The following is a 24,133-nucleotide window of genomic DNA, read 5'->3' on the forward strand; positions in this document are numbered from 1 at the left end:
TGGTCTGGCTACGGGGGTGTACACCACTAACACACCCCAAGCCTGTTATATAACATTGATTTACTCCTTGTTTTAGTGGTCTAGCTACGGGGGTGTACAACCACCTACACACCCCAAGCCTGTTATATAACAGTGATTTACTCCTTGTTTTAGTGGTCTGGCTACGGGGGTGTACACCACCTACACACCCCAAACCTGTTATATAACAGTGATTTACTCCTTGTTTAGTGGTCTGCTACGGGGATGTACACCACTAACACTGTTATATAACAGTAATTTATCTGGTCTAGCTACGGGGGTGTACACCACTAACACACCCCAAACCTGTTATATTAATAGTGATTTACTCCTTGTTTTAGTGGTCTAGCTACGGGGGTGTACACCACTAACACACCCCAAGCCTGTTATATAACAGTGATTTACTCCTTGTTTTAGTGGTCTGGCTACGGGGGTGTACATATAACACACCCCAAGCCTTTATATAACATTGATTTATCCTTGTTTTAGTGGTCTAGCTACGGGGATGTACACCACTAACACACCCCAAGCCTGTTATATAACATTGATTTACTCCTTGTTTTAGTGGTCTGGCTACGGGGGTGTACACCACCTACACACACCCCAAACCTGTTATATAACATTGATTTACTCCTTGTTTTAGTGGTCTAGCTACGGGGGTGTACATCACCTACACACCCCAAGCCTGTTATATAACAGTGATTTACTCCTGTTTTAGTGGTCTAGCTACAGGGATGTACACCACCTACACACCCCAAGCCTGTTTATATAACAGTGATTTACTCCTTGTTTTAGTGGTCTAGCTACAGGGGTATACACCACTAACACACCCCAAGCCTGTAAGTTTATCCTCACGGACTCCTGGACCAATATTGCTGTAGTGGAAAATGACATACAGCTCCAGAAAGTCCTCAAGATCTGGGATTGAACTTCCACATCTCAAGGCTATCGTACAGTATACCGGTGACATCAAGGAGCCAAGGGAAAATGTTTATACGGTAGATATTCAAATGAATGTCCTTGACATCAGGCTTACAATTGTTTTACTGAATTAACATCAGAATTTTCTGCAAGAATTATTTTCACTTCCTAAGATGTAAATTTTCTTGTGAAATGAGTTATGGAAATTTCTAATAATATATCGATCCATATAATTGATTTATGTAGACATAGTTTACAGCCATTATAATATAAGATTGATTTATGTAGACACATTACAGCCAATATAATATAAGATTGATTTATGTAGACTCACATATAAGCCAATATTGATTGATTTATGTAGACATATTACAGCCAATATAATATAAGATTGATTTATGTAGACACATTACAGCCAATATAATATATGATTGATGTTATTTATGTAGACATATTACAGCCAATATAATATAAGATTGATTTATGTAGACATATTACAGCCAATATAATATAAGATTGATTTATGTAGACACATTACAGCCAATATAATATAAGATTGATTTATGTAGACATATTACAGCCAATATAATATAAGATTGATTTATGTAGACACATTACAGCCAATATAAGATTATAAGATTGCCAATATACTATTTATGTAGACACATTACAGCCAATATAATATAAGATTGATTTATGTAGACACATTACAGCCAATATAATATAAGATTGATTTATGTAGACACATTACAGCCAATATAATATAAGATTGATTTATGTAGACATATTACAGCCAATATAATATAAGATTGATTTATGTAGACATATTACAGCCAATATAATATAAGATTGATTTATGTAGACATATTACAGCCAATATAATATAAGATTGATTTATGTAGACATATTACAGCCAATATAATATAAGATTGATTTATGTAGACACATTACAGCCAATATAATATAAGATTGATTTATGTAGACACATTACAGCCAATATAATATAAGATTGATTTATGTAGACACATTACAGCCAATATAATATAATATTGATTTATGTAGACACATTACAGCCAATATAATATAAGATTGATTTATGTAGACATATTACAGCCAATATAATATAAGATTGATTTAAGTAGACATATTACAGCCAATATAATATAAGATTGATTTATGTAGACATATTACAGCCAATATAATATAAGATTGATTTATGTAGACACATTACAGTCAATATAATATAAGATTGATTTATGTAGACACATTACAGCCAATATAATATAAGATTGATTTATGTAGACATATTACAGCCAATATAATATAAGATTGATTTATGTAGACACATTACAGCCAATATAATATAAGATTGATTTATGTAGACACATTACGTGTAATGCCAGTGCTTATCAACTGTATTTAACCAAACATTTCTTGGTATTCAGAAACTCCTTATCTTCTGCTTTTACATTCAAATCTTTATTATACATTTTTCTCCTTTTATTGAATTAGATTCGAAGTCTTATTGTTGATATTAGCTCTTTCTGACGATTTCTTCCTGTGTTTTAGTCAGGAACAACAGGTAACCCTAAAGGTGTGATGCTGAGTCATGACAATGTAAGTATCTCATTTACCATCATTTGGTTTATGTAGATTTAGTCAGGCTTCAGTTTATACATTGAGGTCAAATGTTGACTTAAGGTTGTATTCTTCTGAGGTTTCAGTCCCGTTGAAGTCTTGTTTCGACAAAGATCAAAGAAGTTATGAGATTTTCAAACACAATTTATCAATACCTGTAGCAAGTTGCCGGTTTCAAATTTTGTCAAAAAATTACATTTCTAACTTCAGCAGATTTTTTTATACGGGGATTTTAAGAAATGGCCCATTTGGCGGCCATTTTGAAATTGTGTCTTTTTTCGCTTTGAGTAGAGCCAAAGTTTTACCATTTTTTACTGAAATTGTTTTTACTTAAATCATCACTGCACCAGCATTTTTAGCTGTATCGAGCTAATTTTTGCTGTAAATCTTTACTTGGTTCGTGATAATTAAAATATTGAGCATTAATGTATGAAATGATTCACTTTTTTACTTTATTTTTACATTTAATGGTAATTTGAGCACTTTTATTTTTTACTCTAAAATACTGAAAAATAACAAATATTCAAGTGGGGCACACGGACCCCCCATTTTTCTGCCTGATTCTGAAAGAACAACCCTTTCCCTATTGATATGCAAAATATTAAACAAAAGTTTAATACCAGAACTTTTTCTATAAAGGGTTAGATTTGGCAAAAATGGCTGAAAATGGTGCATTTTGTAGTTCAAAATTAAGGGGTAGGGGTAGCATATGTTGTTATTATGAGAAAAAAATATTAGTCTTTTTGATCAAAACTGGTATATTTTAAAAGAAGACTACTGGATAATAAATTCTACAAACATAAATACATATCAATCACCTCATTAGGAAATTATAGCTTTAAAATCTTGTGCATATGGTCAAAACGGCAAAATTCCCATAAACAGTAGCTCAAAAACGAGCACACGGACATATGTTTTTTCTTTCATTTTCTTTCATGGTATGAACTCCTCTTTCCAATAATTTTTATGAGAAAAAAAAGTTTAATACAAGAAAATTTTGACTTCTCAGAGGAGTACATCCTTAAAAGTCTCTATTGTGAAAAGCTAAAGCAGAAAAATATTTATTTACTTACCTGTCAAACCTCTGTTAGGCAAAGAACTGAATGGTCTGCAAACCTCCAAATGGCCTACATTTTATACATAAAAAAACCCAAAAAATATATTAAATATATATATTATAAAGATAATCTAGGTAAAGTATTGTAAGTACTTGTATTAGAAATTGTTCTCTTTGTGTTATTCCAGATTACCTGGATTTGCCAACAGCATGGAACCAATGTAAATTTTAAGTTTGGTGTTGAAGTCGCTGTGAGTTATCTCCCCCTGAGTCACATTGCCGGTCAACTCATGGATATCCACATTCCTTTGTTATTTGGTGGCAACGTCTTCTATGCTCAACCAGACGCACTTAAGGTATGGAAAATGTCATCACACAATGCATTATCAAAATACACCTTGATCTAATTTCATCTTCAAATTTTTTATAGCTTTTTATCAGCATTTGTTGCTATCAATCTAATCACTAGCATTTTTGAACTGATTACAGGGAACATTGAAGGATACACTGAAAGAGGCTAGACCCACTGCTTTCTTTGGTGTCCCTCGTGTGTGGGAAAAGTTTATGGAGAAAATGGTAGAAAAGGGGAAAGCTGTGACAGGTGTGAAGAAAATGATCGGCACCAAGGCTAAGGAAATCGGCCTTAAAGGTGTCTACGCAAAAATGAACAAGTAAGGATCAGGCAATTCTGTAAAAGATATTGTACCATTAATATTTTGTCAAAACTATTTTCAGTGTTATATTCATTTTGAGGTATTTCCCTTTGTGACTTATTTACAGACAGTGGATGCCCTTTGGATGGACGCTGGCCAATGTTTTAGTGTTTAGCAAGGTCAAGGCCGAGCTCGGACTAGATAGGTGTACCATAACTTACACCGGAGCCGCTCCAATTTCTAAGGAAACCATTGAGTACTTCTATAGTCTAAACATTCCCCTGCTGTCCGTGTTTGGACTTAGTGAGTCAACAGGTAGGTCACACTGGTATAGCGATCAAGTCAACAGGTAGGTCACACTGGTATAGCAAGTCGACAGGTAGGTCACACTGGTATAGCAAGTCGACAGGTAGGTCACACTGGTATAGCAAGTCGACAGGTAGGTCACACTGGTATAGGGAGTCAACAGGTAGGTCACACTGGTATAGGGAGTCAACAGGTAGGTCACACTGGTATAGGGAGTCAACAGGTAGGTCACACTGGTATAGCAAGTCGACAGGTAGGTCACACTGGTATAGCAAGTCGACAGGTAGGTCACACTGGTATAGGGAGTCAACAGGTAGGTCACACTGGTATAGGGAGTCAACAGGTAGGTCACACTGGTATAGGGAGTCAACAGGTAGGTCACACTGGTATAGGGAGTCGACAGGTAGGTCACATTGTTATAGGGAGTCAACAGGTAGGTCACACTGGTATAGGGAGTCGACAGGTAGGTCACACTGGTATAGCAAGTCGACAGGTAGGTCACACTGGTATAGGGAGTCGACAGGTAGGTCAAACTGGTATAGGGAGTCGACAGGTAGGTCACGCTGGTATAGGGAGTCAACAGGTAGGTCACACTGGTATAGCAAGTCGACAGGTAGGTCACACTGGTATAGGGAGTCAACAGGTAGGTCAAACTGGTATAGGGAGTCGACAGGTAGGTCACGCTGGTATAGGGAGTCAACAGGTAGGTCACACTGGTATAGGGAGTCAACAGGTAGGTCACACTGGTATAGCAAGTCGACAGGTAGGTCACACTGGTATAGGGAGTCAACAGGTAGGTCAAACTGGTATAGGGAGTCAACAGGTAGGTCAAACTGGTATAGGGAGTCAACTGGTAGGTCACACTGGTATAGGGAGTCAACAGGTAGGTCACACTGGTATAGGGAGTCAACAGGTAGGTCACACTGGTAAAGGGAGTCAACAGGTAGGTCACACTGGTATAGGGAGTCAACAGGTAGGTCACACTGGTATAGCAAGTCGACAGGTAGGTCACACTTGCATAGGGAGTCAACAGGTAGGTCACACTGGTATAGGGAGTCGACAGGTAGGTCACGCTGGTATAGGGAGTCAACAGGTAGGTCACACTGGTATAGCAAGTCGACAGGTAGGTCACACTGGTATAGCAAGTCGACAGGTAGGTCACACTGGTATAGGGAGTCAACAGGTAGGTCAAACTGGTATAGGGAGTCAACAGGTAGGTCAAATTGGTATAGGGAGTCAACTGGTAGGTCACACTGGTATAGGGAGTCAACAGGTAGGTCACACTGGTATAGGGAGTCAACAGGTAGGTCACACTGGTATAGGGAGTCAACAGGTAGGTCACACTGGTATAGGGAGTCAACAGGTAGGTCACACTGGTATAGCAAGTCAACAGGTAGGTCACGCTGGTATAGGGAGTCAACAGGTAGGTCACACTGGTATAGGGAGTCAACAGGTAGGTCACACTGGTATAGGGAGTCAACAGGTAGGTCACACTGGTATAGGGAGTCAACAGGTAGGTCACACTGGTATAGGGAGTCAACAGGTAGGTCACACTGGTATAGGGAGTCAACAGGTAGGTCACACTGGTATAGTAAGTCAACAGGTAGGTCACACTGGTATAGGGAGTCAACAGGTAGGTCACACTGGTATAGCAAGTCGACAGGTAGGTCACACTGGTATAGCAAGTCGACAGGTAGGTCACACTGGTATAGGGAGTCAACAGGTAGGTCACACTGGTATAGGGGAGTCAACAGGTAGGTCACACTGGTATAGCAAGTCGACAGGTAGGTCACACTTGCATAGGGAGTCAACAGGTAGGTCAAACTGGTATAGGGAGTCGACAGGTAGGTCACGCTGGTATAGGGAGTCAACAGGTAGGTCACACTGGTATAGCAAGTCGACAGGTAGGTCACACTGGTATAGCAAGTCGACAGGTAGGTCACACTGGTATAGGGAGTCAACAGGTAGGTCAAACTGGTATAGGGAGTCAACAGGTAGGTCAAATTGGTATAGGGAGTCAACTGGTAGGTCACACTGGTATAGGGAGTCAACAGGTAGGTCACACTGGTAAAGGGAGTCAACAGGTAGGTCACACTGGTATAGGGAGTCAACAGGTAGGTCACACTGGTATAGGGAGTCAACAGGTAGGTCACACTGGTATAGGGAGTCGACAGGTAGGTCACACTGGTATAGGGAGTCAACAGGTAGGTCACACTGGTATAGGGAGTCAACAGGTAGGTCACACTGGTATAGTAAGTCAACAGGTAGGTCACACTGGTATAGGGAGTCAACAGGTAGGTCACACTGGTATAGCAAGTCGACAGGTAGGTCACACTGGTATAGCAAGTCGACAGGTAGGTCACACTGGTATAGGGAGTCAACAGGTAGGTCACACTGGTATAGGGAGTCAACAGGTAGGTCAAACTGGTATAGGGAGTCAACAGGTAGGTCACACTGGTATAGGGAGTCAACAGGTAGGTCACACTGGTATAGGGAGTCAACAGGTAGGTCACACTGGTATAGTAAGTCAACAGGTAGGTCACACTGGTATAGAGAGTCAACAGGTAGGTCACACTGGTATAGCAAGTCTACAGGTAGGTCACACTGGTATAGGGAGTCAACAGGTAGGTCACACTGGTATAGGGAGTCAACAGGTAGGTCACACTGGTATAGCAAGTCAACAGGTAGGTCACACTGGTATAGCAAGTCGACAGGTAGGTCACACTGGTATAGGGAGTCAACAGGTAGGTCACACTGGTATAGGGAGTCAACAGGTAGGTCACACTGGTATAGGGAGTCAACAGGTAGGTCACACTGGTATAGGGAGTCAACAGGTAGGTCACACTGGTATAGGGAGTCAACAGGTAGGTCACACTGGTATAGGGAGTCAACAGGTAGGTCACACTGGTATAGGGAGTCAACAGGTAGGTCACACTGGTATAGTAAGTCAACAGGTAGGTCACACTGGTATAGGGAGTCAACAGGTAGGTCACACTGGTATAGTAAGTCAACAGGTAGGTCACACTGGTATAGGGAGTCAACAGGTAGGTCACACTGGTATAGTAAGTCAACAGGTAGGTCACACTGGTATAGGGAGTCAACAGGTAGGTCACACTGGTATAGCAAGTCAACAGGTAGGTCACACTGGTATAGGGAGTCAACAGGTAGGTCAAACTGGTATAGGGAGTCAACAGGTAGGTCACACTGGTATAGGGAGTCAACAGGTAGGTCACACTGGTATAGCAAGTCAACAGGTAGGTCACACTGGTATAGGGAGTCAACAGGTAGGTCACACTGGTATAGGGAGTCAACAGGTAGGTAACACTGGTATAGTAAGTCGACAGGTAGGTCACACTGGTATAGGGAGTCAACAGGTAGGTCACACTGGTATAGGGAGTCAACAGGTAGGTCACACTGGTATAGGGAGTCAACAGGTAGGTCACACTGGTATAGGGAGTCAACAGGTAGGTCACACTGGTATAGGGAGTCAACAGGTAGGTCACACTGGTATAGGGAGTCAACAGGTAGGTCACACTGGTATAGTAAGTCAACAGGTAGGTCACACTGGTATAGTAAGTCAACAGGTAGGTCACACTGGTATAGGGAGTCAACAGGTAGGTCACACTGGTATAGGGAGTCAACAGGTAGGTCACACTGGTATAGTAAGTCAACAGGTAGGTCACACTGGTATAGGGAGTCAACAGGTAGGTCACACTGGTATAGGGAGTCAACAGGTAGGTCACACTGGTATAGGGAGTCAACAGGTAGGTCACACTGGTATAGGGAGTCAACAGGTAGGTCACACTGGTATAGGGAGTCAAAGATAAAGAATATAACAGGTTCATAATATGATTCTTTCTTGAACCACATCAACCATCTGCAAAATTAGTATAAAAATTTAGCTATCAAAGAAAGTTAGCTGCAAAGGATGGGATAACAACTGTGTTCCCCTCCACTTCTCATTGTACATCAATAACCATTACTATCACTTCTTTGATAATAAGAAGTTAGTATAATTATGTTGCAGGTCCACACACGGTCGACACTGAGAAGGAGTTCAGGATCAACAGTGTCGGTAAAGAAACTCCGGGTTGTAGTACAAAGATAGATAGTCCAGATGAGGATGGAAACGGAGAAGTAAGAATTGAGATGTTTTAATGGCATTTTCTTTGGTTTTACTTGCCCTAGAGTCAGTTACCAATCAGTCCTCCCCCTCTAGGTCACAAGTTCAAATCTCACAGGAGAAGGTTGCCAGACATTTTCCTCCACCTCTTAGAGTAATCTGGCAAGTCTGTGAATCACCCTGGCTTTTAATAGGGGTATTGGGTATGGGCAACGAAGAAACAACAGTATTTTGATAGCTTAAAGAAAGCCAAAAGACCAAATCTAATGGGTTAAGGTTTTGATGCAAACTAACATTGATTTAGGCAATCATTTCTTGGGAGAAAACACTATTGTAAGAATTTTAAGGAAGACATATAGGAAAAAATGTAATGTTATAAAAGTGCTTGTCAGTAAAAGTTGTAATAGGCAAGCTTTTTCTGTTCTATAAATGCTCTTGTATGTTATTTCATTTTAGCACTATTGTTTAGAAAAAATTATTGAACCCTAGGTGCTGTGCTAGTAATAAATATATACTTATACAGATCTGCATGTGGGGCCGACATGTTTTCATGGGCTACATAAGGAATGACACGAAGACAGCAGAGACATTTGATAAGGACGGCTGGCTAAAGTCCGGAGACATCGGCAGGAAAGACAACGACGGATTCCTCTTTGTAACTGGCAGAATCAAAGGTCTGAGAAATTACTGATTATATAATTTGGTTTCTTTTAAAATGAAAAAAATATTTAATTGGTGAACAAATCAGAGAGATTTTGTGCCCAAAAAACTATAACATTTCTATTATTTTTATGTAAATTGCAGTTCTAAACAAAAATGTAAATGTAAATCAGTAGAGTGTAACCTGTCAAAATCGATCCATGTCTAACCAAGACCCCTCTCAACTTAATAACATTGTATTTACCTTATTAATCATCATAATTAAAACTTGTATAATCTGGAAACCTGTCTATAGTCAACTTAATAACATTGTATTTACCTTTTCAATCATCATAATTAAAACTTGTATAATCTGGAAACCTGTCTATAGTCAACTTAATAACATTGTATTTACCTTTTCAATCATCATAATTAAAACTTGTATAATCTGGAAACCTGTCTATAGTCAACTTAATAACATTGTATTTACCTTTTCAATCATCATAATTAAAACTTGTATAATCTGGAAACCTGTCTATAGTCAACTTAATAACATTGTATTTACCTTTTCAATCATCATAATTAAAACTTGTATAATCTGGAAACCTGTCTATAGTCAACTTAATAACATTGTATTACCTTTTCAATCATCATAATTAAAACTTGTATAATCTGGAAACCTGTCTATATCAGCCATATTATTGATCCTGATCTTGAATTAGAAAATAAAAATGATCAATAAATTGCACTCACTGGACATAAGGTGACAGGTAAACTCTACACATGAAGTGATAAAATCTTATTAAATGTGAAGTCAATGAAGTACTGAATGTACAATAACCCATGTGATGTGTTAACAGAGTTGATTATCACGGCTGGAGGAGAGAATGTGGCCCCAGTACCCATAGAGGACAACGTAAAGGAAGCCCTCCACTGTGTGTCCAACTGTATGTTGGTCGGGGACCAGAAAAAGTTCCTCACCATGCTGATTACACTTAAGGTCGGTAGTAATATATTAACTCAGTCATCTACCTAACAGTTGCCTTTTATGATACAATGACCTTTCTCCAAGGTTACAAGAGTGAAAAATTAAAGGCTGGCACTTCAGCAGCAAAGAGACAATTCAGGCCAATTGAACCTTTTATAAGTATTTATTGTTTGTTTAGTGCAGTATTATAATTATAATTGAAAAGTCAACAGGGTGTTTAAGTATTTGTGATGACAAGATGTGTAATTTTCTTGTCAGCAATGGTTATTTTCTTCAAGGTACTAAAAATACATCAGCAGTTCCTTCTATACTACGTTCAAGGTAACTTAATTTGGCTGTATGGCCTAGAGCTGTTTGCTGTATGTATGAGAAGACATGATGACAATGTTTGCCTGACGACTGTAACCTGTATGTAGGAGAATTCTGAGATGACAATGTTTGTCTTACGACTGTAAACTGTACGTAGGAGAATTCAGAGATGACAATGTTTGTCTTACGACTGTAACCTGTATGTAGGAGAATTCTGAGATGACAATGTTTGTCTTACGACTGTAACCTGTACGTAGGAGAATTCAGAGATGACAATGTTTGTCTTACGACTGTAACCTGTATGTAGGAGAATTCTGAGATGACAATGTTTGTCTTACGACTGTAAACTGTACGTAGGAGAATTCTGAGATGACAATGTTTGTCTTACGACTGTAAACTGTATGTAGGAGAATTCTGAGATGACAATGTTTGTCTTACGACTGTAAACTGTACGTAGGAGAATTCAGAGATGACAATGTTTGCCTGACGACTGTAACCTGTATGAAGGAGAATTCCAAGATGACAATGTTTGTCTTACGACTGTAAACTGTACGTAGGAGAATTCAGAGATGACAATGTTTGTCTTACGACTGTAACCTGTATGTAGGAGAATTCTGAGATGACAATGTTTGTCTTACGACTTTAAACTGTACGTAGGAGAATTCAGAGATGACAATGTTTGCCTGACGACTGTAACCTGTATGAAGGAGAATTCCAAGATGACAATGTTTGTCTTACGACTGTAAACTGTACGTAGGAGAATTCAGAGATGACAATGTTTGTCTTACGACTGTAACCTTTATGTAGGAGAATTCTGAAATGACAATGTTTGTCTTACGACTGTAAACTGTATGTTAACTAGGTTGAAATGAACCCAGACACAGGTGCCCCGACAGATAACCTGACACAGGAGGCCAGGGACTGGTGTAAATCCATTGGCAGTAACGCCACAACGATGGCCGACGTTCTGGACAACAAGGATAAAGAGGTGCTGAAGGCCATTCAGGCGGGGATTGACCAAGCTAATACTAAAACTACGTCCAGGGCCACAAAGATACAGAAGTGGTCGTTACTACCTACAGATTTCTCTATCCCGGGCGGAGAACTGGGTTAGTATGTGTGTGATTCGTAGAGTTGTCTACCCTTCTTGTATAGCGGAATACGAGATATAGATTTATCTACTCTTTAGGACTTCATACAAACTCAAAATATACTAATTTTAAAAAGTCAGCATTCCGAAACAAAGAAAGATTTTATCTGGGTACACAACAAAGTAATACAAGTCTCTGAAGGATATTCAAATGATGGTTTCTAAAATGAAAGTGGTTTGAGAGCTCCTGTCAACTCATAAAGATATTAGATACTGTATTACTGGTCCAGTTTATTTTCACTCTTTCCCAGAACATTGCAATGATCATGAAAATTAGATCCACGAAATATACAAGTATTGAGAAATGGTTGAACCATGAATGCCAAATCGTGAAAATTTTAAACTGCTAAAATTTGATTTCTTTGATTTCAGTTAATGTTAATTCTTTTTACCCATATAAGTAACCAGATAAACAGTATCAAATGAAACTGGAGAAATGTTGACGCCGTCTGAATACTGATGTTTTTGTTGCAGGACCAACTCTGAAGACAATGAGGCCAAAGATTATGAAGAAATATGCAGAAACAATTGAAGCTTTTTATACTGAATCATAGCTGGGGATTACTGCAAGGTTTTACAGGGACGGAATGTTACTGTATGGCTTGGATATAAAGATTTTTATAGAGACAAAATGTTACTGTATGGCTGGGATATAAAGATGTTTATAGAGACAAAATGTTACTGAATGAATTATAGCTTGGGGATTCTACAAGGAAGAAATATTATAAACAACTGTGGGAACAAAGCACTTAAAGCCTTGGGAGGCAAAATATTATTTTTTGACTATACAATAGCAACCAAATGTCTGAAAGCAGAGGAAGTGTAACATTTCCTATTTAGCAGTAAACTACTGAATCCGATAAAAGAAATTTTCACGATACAGGGAAAGAAATCTTTTAGAAAAACATCTACAATATCTACTCTTATGATGTCTTCATTTGATGGAGCTGGTTTTAGAAAATATTGCTTTCATCAAGACCAGAATTTCCTTGGAAAACTTTGTTGAAAAATGTATAAATCTTGTTATTATGTTTGTTTAACCTAATTATTCATTACGTGTTGACACAATGAAATGGTTCTATATACAGTGTGAGTTAAAACAATAATCTATGCAAGAGATTTATTAAAATCAATAAAAAATGTATTATGTATTAAGATATTATGTAATTACTATTTAGAATGAGATTAATGCACTTAAAAATTTATATATATCATATACTCGAAGGTTCTAAGACCTTTATCTATATACAAAAAACTATTTTTGTTCTATGTTTCATTACTTTTTTAATATATGTGCATAATATTTGTTGAGTGTACATTTTGTGAGGGTTAAGTTTGACAATTATTTGACTTTTGTTATCGCTTAAGAATGAAGTTTTATGTAATGTTTGCTGCACCATATATATATTTACAAATTATCAGGAAAATCTCGCACCATTTTGGTTGAAGTTGTGAAATGTGTTTGTGAGAGTGATCAATGCCCAGACAATTGTCATTACGAATCTCAGACCTTCCAGTTTTGGTAACCTCCTCTATAAGTGCCCAGACCTTATCACTTTTGTGAGTTTCCCTTGATCATTATGCTAGAAATTTAGATATTTCATACTTCCAATTTTATACTAAAGACTTATATTTGTTTTGAGAGTGCTACCGGTAAAAGTATTGGCATATGAGAATTATCTGCCCTTGGGTGTAGGTATCAATTGTGATGTCATATGTTTGTGACCTATAAATCATATGTTTGTGACCTATAAATCATATGTTAGTGACCTATAAATCATATATTTGTGACCTATAAATCATATGTTTGTGACCTAAAAATCATGTTTGTGACCTATAAATCATATGTTTGTGACCTACAAATCATATGTTTGTGACCTATAAATCATGTCTGTGACCTATAAATCATATGTTTGTGACCTATAAATCATATGTTTGTGACCTATAAATCATATGTTGTGACCTATAAATCATATGTTTGTGACCTATAAATCATATGTTGTGACCTATAAATCATATGTTTGTGACCTGTAAATCATATTTTTCAGAAAAAATGATTCAAATTTCTCTCACAAAACAATGACATCACAACTTATACCGACCCACAACTAACTCACAGATGTTAGGTTAGGGTAAAGAGAGAATGTTTATAAAACAAGTGCAACATGTACTTATAGAAAATGACAATGAAAATCAAGGATATTCATGATATAATGATAATCAGGGAAAACAGATATTTAATGTGTTACATGACAGTATGTCGGTGAGCCTGTATTTCCTACTAGAGTTATCGGAATCATTTAGTTTTCTTACAGATAATTAATCATCAACAGTGTGGTTCTATGATAATTTTAATTAATTACATGTATGTAAGGTTTATTGAATGGACAGCAAATAGAAAAGTTTACACTTGTTTTGGCCTAGCCATTATTGATTAATGTGGTCCATAGTCCAGTTGTGTGAAGTTGTTGACAGGTCTGTATGATCTATATTCACATTGATTGTAAAACAAGAGTGAGAGAGAGATTACGTACATAATCCGGCAAGTGACCCCTGACCTTTACACATTTGTGCCATGGAAACAGGTGGGATATATTTTACATATCAATATATTACCTATCTACATTATCCTTTGTAAATTTTGCCCTACTGTTAGTACTCTATTTTACCCAATAAGAGCCCAAGACACTTAAAGACTGAACAAAATGATGAGATGCTTATTAATAGGATCAAATATGGACCAACTATTCTAAAAAGTAAGCCATACACAGCAATTTACATCCGTTAACATTACTTGTTACCGCTATTTCTCAGAAAGTACAGAAGGGAGCTTTCTCAAATTTCACATGTAGGTTTCCCCTAGGGCCCTAGTTGTGCATATTGCATTTTGGGACTCAATCGGTCAACAAGATGGCCGACTGGCGGCCATCTTGGATTTTGATAGTTAAAGTTTGTTCTATTTCTCTCAGAAAAGTTTTTGAAGGATCTTTTCTCAAATTTCACATGTAGGTTTCCCCTAGGGCCCCTAGTTGTGTGCATTATTGCTTATTTTGGGACCAATCGGTCAAACAGATGGCCGACTGGCGCCATCTTGGATTTTAGATTCAGAGTTTGTTACCGCTATTTCTCAGAATACCTAAGGAAGTCTCAGATTTCAATGTAGGTTCCCTAGGCCCTAGTTGTGCATATGCATTTTGGGACCAACGTCAAGCAAATTTGCCGACTATTTTTGCATAATGCATTTTGGGACCAATTCGGTCAACAATGATGGACCGGACTTGGCGGCCATTTCTTGTGGATTTTGATAGTTAGTAGTTTGTTACCGCTGCTATTTCTCAGGAAAAGTATTGAAAGGGATCTTCTCAAATTTTCATTATATAGGTTCCCCTATGGCCCTTATTGTTGCTCCATGTTGCATTTTGGGACCAATCAGTCAACAAGATGGCGAACGACTGTACGGCCATCTTGGTGTTCTGATAGTTAAAGTTTGTTACCCGCTATTTCTCAGATGTAGTTACTGAAGGGATTTCTGTCTTCAAATTTGTGTCACATGTAGGTTCCCCTAGTGGCCCTAGTTGTTTGTCATATTGCATTTTTTTGGGATCGAGAAGTCGATCAACAAAATGGTCGTACTGGCAGGCCAGATTCTTGGATGGTGTGTATAGGGTGAAAGGTTTGTTACCGGCTATTTCTCAGAAAGTTTTGAAGGGATCTTTTTCTCAATTTCATCATGTTTGGTTCCGTATATAATTTAAGAGAAGTGAAATTGGGGCCTCAAAAAGAGAAAGGGGCACTTATAGGGATCAAAAAGGGGTTATTGGTTATTGGGTTGAATATGGTATGTAATATAAGTAATATAGTACAATACTCAATACAATATTCTTGTTGACTTCATAAAACTTTTTTATGTTCAGAACTTTTTGTGACCCCTATAAGGTAAAATATTTAGATTCACTTGTCACTTCTATTATACAAACTAACCAAGGCAATATGGCGTATATGATAGTATAACTGACACCCGAAACGTTATGATGTCACTAATGTTGAAGTGGTGACTTCAACTGATCACGGTCAAAAGGGCTGTTCCATCTTGTGGACTAAATCGTCATTGATTAACAGTTTTCCAGGGCCGTTTTCGATTATACGGTTTGACTGGTTGGACCTAGTTGTTCGTTTATTAATTAAAGATGGACCTAGTGATTTTATATTGTTTTCAGGCGAGCCTAGCTTGGCAAAGCCCTCACAGGCCTGTATCAAAAACTGCAGATCCGTCAGGTTTTATACTTGAAATAATGACTTTAACCAACGGTCGAACCGGTTGTTCCGAATAAACGAAAACGGCCCTTGTCTAGCTTAAACAATGTTAATGCAGAGACCCTAAAATGAGTTGATAATGTTAATATAAGCATTAAACTATCTTCTTATGGCATCTATGGTCTAAATTGATGCCAGAGCTTTGCAGACAATCATCTCATAATCACAAGTGCACATTATTAAGATTGTCTGCAAAGCTCTGGCATCTATATAGACCATAGATGCCATAGGAAGATAGTTTAATGCTTAAATATACCACACTTTCAGCACTCACTTTAGCAAATACATTGCCTATAAAGCTATTGAATCTAGAATGCACATTTTATCTTTACTGTTTGTCGAAGATAAAAAGAAAATTTATGAAGCATATCTATGATATTTTAGTTTGAAATTTACTCACATACTAATATCATAATTATACACTACATTATGAGAATTTTTATCTATGCCTACCATGGTACAGTAAGATGGACTGTCGTAAAAGATCTTTATGCAATATAAATGTATTTACATGTATATTATATATGAAAATCAAATATTTTTGTAAGAAAAATAAAACCTTGAATGTCATTCAATTGTCTTTGTCGTTTCATTCAGAGAAATCAGTAAGTAGATTTGTAAGGTTCCCAGGTATAGCCTAACAATGATTAGATTTGTCAGTGTGAAATAAAAGATCAGATTAATGTTTAGGAGATATGATAGAGTGCTAATTAATCAGGTGTTAGGATTGAAAAGTTTAACTTAACTTCACATAAGCTTCTGCAGTTAGACATCAATTTACGACAGTGACCTTAAGTGACCACAATGGATAATTGATAGTTTGTTTTGTTTTATATAGTTTAGTATTATATCAACTTACAATGGTTCTGTTCTAGCAACCTACAAGTCTTGAACCGACAATGTTATTCAGACTCATTTTGTCCTTTCCTGTCCGTGATCTGTTGTACGTGTGTCATAAGTGCTGGTAGCTGGAGTTTTGAGAGTATGCAGCATGTTTTGGGAGCCTGTAGTATGTTTTGGGAGCCTGTAGGAAATTTTGGGAAGAGTCTGCAGTATGTTTTGGATGAGTCTGCAGTATGTTTTGGGAGGAGTCTGCAGTATGTTTTGAGAGGAGTCTGCAGTATGTTTTGGGAGGCGTCTATAGTGTGTTTTGGGAGGCGCCTATATTGTGTTTTTGGAGGAGTCTGCAGTATGTTTTAGGAGGAGTCTGCAGTATATTTTGGGAGGTGTCTGCAGTATGTTTTGGGAGGAGTCTTCAGTATGTTTAGGAGGAGTCTGAAGTATGTTTTAGGAGGAATCTGCAATATGTTTTGGGAAGAGTCTGCAGTTCGTTTTAGGAGGAGTCTGCAGTATGTTTTAGGAGGAGTCTGCAGTATGTTTAAGGAGGAGTCTGCAGTATTGTTTAGGAGGAGTCTGCAGTATGTTTAAGGAGGAGTCTGCAGTATGTTTAAGGAGGAGTCTGCAGTATGTTTTAAGAGGAGTCTGCAGTGTCTTTGCAGTGTGTTTAAGAAGGAGTCTAAAGCATGTTTTGGAAAGAGTCTACAGTATTATTTGGAAGGAGTCTGCAGTATGTTTTGGGAGGTGTCTGCAGTATGTTTTTGGAGCCTGCAGTATGTTAGGGCAAAATCACCTTATTATTGCTCTTCCCATATTTAGGTCATCTGACCCAAAGGGTCATCATGCACTGTCCGTCGTCGTGCGCTGTGCGTAAACTTTTCATTCAAACAACTTCCTATGATTTACCGTAAAGCCTTAATTACTCATATTTGTCCTGAAGCATACTGGGATGAAGGGCTACCAAAGTTGTGAAAATGAATGACCTTGACCTATTATCAAGGTCACAGGGGTCAAATAGGCTAAAATCTTTGAACAACTTCTTCTAACTAACCAAATGGTCCATATAACTCCTATTTGGCCTGCGGTATGCCGGGATGAAGGGCTACAAAAGTTGTAAAAATGAATTACCTTGACCTACTTTCAAGGTCACAGTGGGCCAAATAGGCTAAAATCTTTGAACGACTTCTTCTAACTTACCAAAAGGTCCAGAGTACTCATATTTGGCCTGTGGTATGCATCGATAAAGGGCGACCAAAGTTCTGAAAATGAATGACCTTGACCTAATTTCAAGGTCACATGGGTCAAGTAGACTAAAATCTTTGAACGACATCTTACTTACCGAAAGGTCCAGGGTACTCATATTTTGCCTGTGGCATGATGGGATGGAGGACTAGCAAAGTTGTAAAAATGAATGACCTTGACCTACTTTCAAGGTCACAGGGGGCCAAATAGGCTAAAATCTTTTAATGACTTCTTCTAACTAACCGAAAGGTCCAGAGTACTCATATTTGGCCTGTGGTATGCTTGGATAAAGGGCTACCAAAGTTGTGAAAATTAATGACCTTGACATACTTTCAAGGTCACATGGGTCAAATAGGCTAATAGCTGTCAAGGTCTACTTTCAAGGTCACATGGGTCAAATAGGCCAAAATCTTTGCATGTACCATATCTAATTTCCAATATGGTTATTGCCAAGGTAGTCAAATGACCGTTAAGGCCCTTAGGCCTCTTGTATAGTGCTGTCTCAGGGATGTGTACTGTCAAAGAACTGTCTGCCCCATCCTGCCAATAGTAAGCTAGTTGTCCCACTCCTTATACTGATCGAGTATGTATGTTCTCCAACTGACCATTAGTTATGTAGAATGTTTCACACCAATTAAAAAGGAACCGAACCAATGGGACTTTACCTCCAAACCAATAGTATGTGACCCAAGTTAAATACAAGAGGCCCATGGGCCTTAACGGTCATCTGACTATTAGTACAATACAACATAGTCGTTTAAAGATTTTAGCCTATTTGACCTCTGTGACCTTGATTGAAGGTCAAGGTAATTCATTTGAACAAACTTTGTAGCCCTTCATCCCAGCATGCTACATGCTCAATATCAGTACCCTGAGCCTTCTGGTTCTTGAGAAGAAGTCATTTAAAGATTTTAGTCTATTTGCCGCCCGTGACCTTAAATGAAGATCAAGGTCATTCATTTGAATAAACTTGATAGCCCTTCATCCAAGCATGCTACATGCCCAATATCAGTACCATGTGCCTTCTAGGTCTTGAAAAGAAGTTGTTTAAAGATTTTAGCCTTTTTGACCCCCATGACCTTGAATGAAGATCAAGGCCATTCATTTGAACAAATTTGATAGCCCTTCATCCAAGCATGTCAAAGGCCCAATATCAGGTCTCTAGGCCTCTTAGTTATTCACAAGAAGTTGTTTAAAGGATTTTAGCCTATTTGACCCCTGTGACCTTATATGAAGGTCAAGGTCCTTCATTCGAACAAACTTGGTAGCCCTTCATCCCAGCATGCTACATGCCCAATATGAGTATCCTGGGCCTTCTGGTTCTTGAGAAGAAGTCATTTAAAGATTTTAGCCTATTTGACCCCCGTGACCTTGAATGAAGATCAAGGTCATTCATTGGAACAAACTTGGTAGCCCTTCATCCAAGCATGCCACAGGCCCAATATCAGGTCTCTAAACCTCTTCATTATTCACAAGATGTTGTTTAAATCATTATAGCCTATTTGACCCTTGTAACCTTGAATGAAGGTCAAGGTCATTTATTTGAACAAACTTGGTAGCCTTTCATCCCAGCATCCTACGGGCCCAATATCAGTACCCTGGGCTGTCTGGTTCTTGAGAAGAAGTCGTTTAAAGATTTTAGTTTAAAATATTTTTGACCCCTGTGACCTTGAATGAAGGTTAAGGTAATTCATTTGAACAAACTTGGTAGACCTTCATCCCAGCATGCTACATTCCCAATATCAGTACCCTGGGTCTTCTGGTTCTTGAGAAGAAGTCATTTAAAGATTTTAGCCTATTTGACCCCAATGACCTTGAATGAAGATCAAGGCCATTCATTTGAACAAACTTGGTAGCCCTTCATCCCAGCATGCCACAGGCCTAATATCAGGTCTCTAGGCCTCTTAGTTATTCACAAGAAGTTGTTTGAAGGATTTTAGCCTTTTTGACCCCTGTGACCTTGAATCAAGGTCAAGGTCATTTATTTGAATAAACTTGGTAGCCCTTCATCCCAGCATCATACAGGCCAAATATCAGTCTCCTGGGCCTTCTGGTTCTTGAGAAGAAGTCATTTAAAGATTTAGCCTATTTGACCCTCGTGACCTTGAATGAAGGTCAAGGTAATTCATTTGAACAAACTTAGTAGCTCTTCATCCGAGCCTCCTACAGGGCAAATATAAGTACCCTGGGCCTTCTGGTTCTTGAGAAGAAGTCGTTTAAAGATTTTAGCCTTTTTGACCCCTGTGACCTTGAATGAAGGTCAAGGTCATTCATTTGAACAAACTTGGTAGCCCTCCATCCCAGCAACCTACAGGCCAAATATGAGTACCCTGGGCCTTCCGGTTATTGAGAAGAAGTCGTTTGAATGAAAAGTTTACGCACGGCGGACGGCGGACGGCGCACGAGGACGGACGGTGCATGATGACAATAGGTCATCCTGACCCTTCGGGTCAGATGACCTAAAAACCCTGATGATTGTTAACAAATATAAAACCCTGATGATTGTTAACAAATATAAAACCCTGATGATTGTTAACAAATGTATATATTTTTATTCTTCCATAAAGTTTATTAATGTACATAAATGTTAAAAAAAATATAATATATATGTAGATTATATTTACTGCAACATTAAAATAAAACATGATTACAGTTCATATCCCAAAATACTTTAAAGTACAAATTTATATGAAAATAAACGTATAAAGTTTGTGACTATTCCTTCTCATAACCACTGATAGCCAGTATTGTGAATGTTACTTTTGTTAATAGTTAAAATTGTGTAACCCCACACATTTAAAGTTGTTATGCCAGCCAGTAAAAACAGCATGTTTACTGATATGGTAACAAAACCAAGTTTTCTGTAGAAATCTGGGCATCTTGTCTGTGGAAACATAATTTCTACCAAAACTGTGTATCTAAAACATTAAGTCTGTAAACAATAAAATCTATACCAACATCATTACATCAAGGTATAATTTCATTAAACCCATATAAAAATAGATCTTTAGATATCATGCCCACATTTTCCCACTGTAATACAGTAGACACATGTGATATTTGGTATAATTAGAAGAAAATAATATGTGTATAGCGTATATAGATGTGTAAGCTGAAAACTCACTAATACATTTTATTATAAATTCTAAACTTCATATTAAAAATTTGAACAAAAAAAACAGTACTGGAATGAGTCTTCTTGCTGGGCTTTTTCAATGTTTCTTTTCCTCTGTTTCTCTCCAAAAGGGCTCAACAAAATACATTTCAATGCCATATAATATCTATCATGTAATTGATTAATTACTGTTGAACATTTTACTGTAAAACTGAAAATTTAGAAATTTTGGAATTGCTGCTTTTTATTTCCTAAAAAAAGTTTGGGGATAGGGTCTTGAAGTATTACCCAAACCCATTCTGTCCAGTCTAGCTATGTTCCAGTTGATATGAATATAAGAAATGAACTTTTCTACTTATGGCACAAAAGAGCTTTTGATTGAACCTAAATATCCTTAAGTATTACAACAGAATATCAACACTGACACAGGTATACAGAATCTCCCCTGGGGTCTTGTTCATCCATTAATTCTGAACATTACAAACCCTGCTATTCACAGCTGCCTTAATATAGGTCTACATAATAATCAAAAATGTATATCATAAAAACTGTCCTTTCTTTCTAAACTTGGATCTTTACAATGATGATATTGTGGTTAAAACAGGGTTCAACCACACTATTAGGGAAATAACATAGAACAATAAACAGATATTGAGATTTCTAGGATACCGTAGTCAGAGTTAGACATAAGATCTGTGTACAGAGTAACCTGTCAAATCCGGCCAGCATCTAGTCCATATCTCTGTCTATTAAAATGTGTCATTTTCCTTCTTAATCATTAGTAATTACAATCTGTATAATCCAGAATCAACCAAAAAAGCTGGTCCCGATGACATTTAGTTTAGATAAATTATGCTGTATTTAGTTTATGTATTAAGAAAACAAATCCTCATTGTGGTACAAATTTTCACACTTTAGAGCAAATAGAAACAGGAGCTGAACACAGCAACTGAATTTCCTTCACTGTATGATTAAATAGTTGGTGTTCTGTCCTTTATTTCACATCATCAAGGTTTTTATTAGTTTTTTTCCGGAGATTCACGTTTCTCCATAGAAAGCTTTAATCGTCTTGTCGTACATCTTTACTACGATTGGACGCCTCAGCTTCAGAGTGGGACCTACAAAATTAAAATAATCATGATAGCAATGAAGTCTTTAAGACAACCATTTGTTTTACTGTTGAAGTTAAATAAAAGGTTATAAATTACTAGATCACCAGGGAGCATATTTACCTGTCACATCTACCCACAATAATCATTAATGCCAAATTAAGTATACTGTACACAAAAATGTATAAATTATTTGACCTGATAAGCACCCCCTAGCCTTACAAATGCATACTGAAAATATCATAACTGTGTAGTTTTTTAATTATATCTATTTACCAATTGGGTAAAATAAAATATGATTATCAAAGTGTGGAATGTCTTTGTTCAACTGTACTATTATACTTCCATGTTTCATTCAAACCATAACATGGCTTTAATTTTAAACTACGAAATTGCATTTGCAGAGGTAAAATGAAGCCTAAACCATTTCTGCGGAGGTAAAATGAAGCCTTAACCATTTCATTTTTACACCAAAAAATATTTGTTTCTATAAAATGAATATCTAAATATGAATCTGTTTTAAAGAGAGGCAAACTTTTTTTGTATCAAATGAATATATTACTATAAATTTGTAAGAGAAGCTCACCTAACTCGCCACCGGGAATGGAGAAATCTCGCGGGAGTAATGACCATTTCTGGACCTTGGATGCCCGTGAGATGGCTCGGTCATTAGCCTTGTCTATCCCAGTCTGTATGGCTTTGAAGAGGTTTTGATTCTTCTCTTGTAGTACCTGTGACATAGTTGTGTAGTTACACCCCAGCGACTGGCACCACTCCCGTACCTCGGCTGTCAGCTCATCTGTAGGTTCTCCTGTATCTATGTCTATTTCAACCTGGAAAAATTGTATTGTTTTATTATATTGTTGTATAGAGAAACTCTTTAGCAACATTACAATGACGTAAACAAATTTTAGACAGTCCTTGTAAATTAAATATTTATTATTAAGTTATTTATTGGCTGAATATTTTCCTGGGTGAATGAATTACAACTGGACGTGATTGGATAGCTACATAACGTTTGGTTTGGTTTGTTTAGTTTTACGTCCTATTAACAGCCAGGGTCATGTAAGGACGTGCCAGGTTTGTTGGTGGAGGAAAGCCGGAGTACCCGGAGAAAAACCACCGGTCAGCGGTCAGTACCTGGCAACTGCCCCACATGGGATTCGAACCCGCATCCCAGAGGTGGAGGGCTTGTGGTAATATGTCGGGACATAGAGTAAAACTACAGGTTATATGTTTATCACCATTTCAACATATTAAAGGGTTTACCTTGAATGTGATGAGCATACTGAGGAATTTCATTTTGTCCCCGATCAGCATACAGTTGGAGACGACATGTAGTTCCTCCTTTACATTGTCCTCTATTGGGATTGGGGCTATGTTTTCACCGCCTGCTGTGATCAGCAACTCTGAGGAACAGAATGAAAATTGTTATTTTGAAATCATTTTTGCTTGAAAGATGATTGTGCATCTCTGATGCATTTTGATCAATCTATGAATGAAAACTGTACACAATTACACCGGAAACCATCCTTAAACTTAACACTAAAGTTACCATAGAAATGAAAAGGCAATGTGTAAGATGATCACTGTAATAGCTAGGAAATATCGGGAAAACCCCAGTTCTAATGGAAATTAGATCAGTCGGTTTTACTGTGATATGCCTGAAAATCCATGGTGGTGACATGTGTGTGAAATGTTCAAACTTGCTCGC

General features: G+C 37.6%; 1 protein-coding gene and 1 pseudogene across 1 annotated transcript in view; one reads left to right on the forward strand and one right to left on the reverse strand.

Moving 5' to 3' along the window:
* LOC138332948 (long-chain-fatty-acid--CoA ligase ACSBG2-like) overlaps nucleotides 1-13,504 on the forward strand; it is a 59,769-nt pseudogene extending 46,265 nt beyond the window's left edge.
* Nucleotides 13,505-20,724: 7,220 nt separating this feature from the next.
* LOC138332950 (long-chain-fatty-acid--CoA ligase ACSBG2-like) overlaps nucleotides 20,725-24,133 on the reverse strand; it is a 29,143-nt gene continuing 25,734 nt past the window's right edge. Inside the window, 3 exon segments of the mRNA XM_069281009.1 lie at nucleotides 20,725-22,428; nucleotides 23,006-23,252; nucleotides 23,689-23,828. Of these exon segments, the coding sequence (XP_069137110.1) occupies nucleotides 22,349-22,428; nucleotides 23,006-23,252; nucleotides 23,689-23,828 (467 nt within the window). The 3' untranslated portion in view covers nucleotides 20,725-22,348.

The sequence above is a fragment of the Argopecten irradians genome, chromosome 10 (genome assembly GCF_041381155.1).
Source record: "Argopecten irradians isolate NY chromosome 10, Ai_NY, whole genome shotgun sequence".
NCBI classification, from domain to species: Eukaryota; Metazoa; Mollusca; class Bivalvia; order Pectinida; family Pectinidae; genus Argopecten; species Argopecten irradians.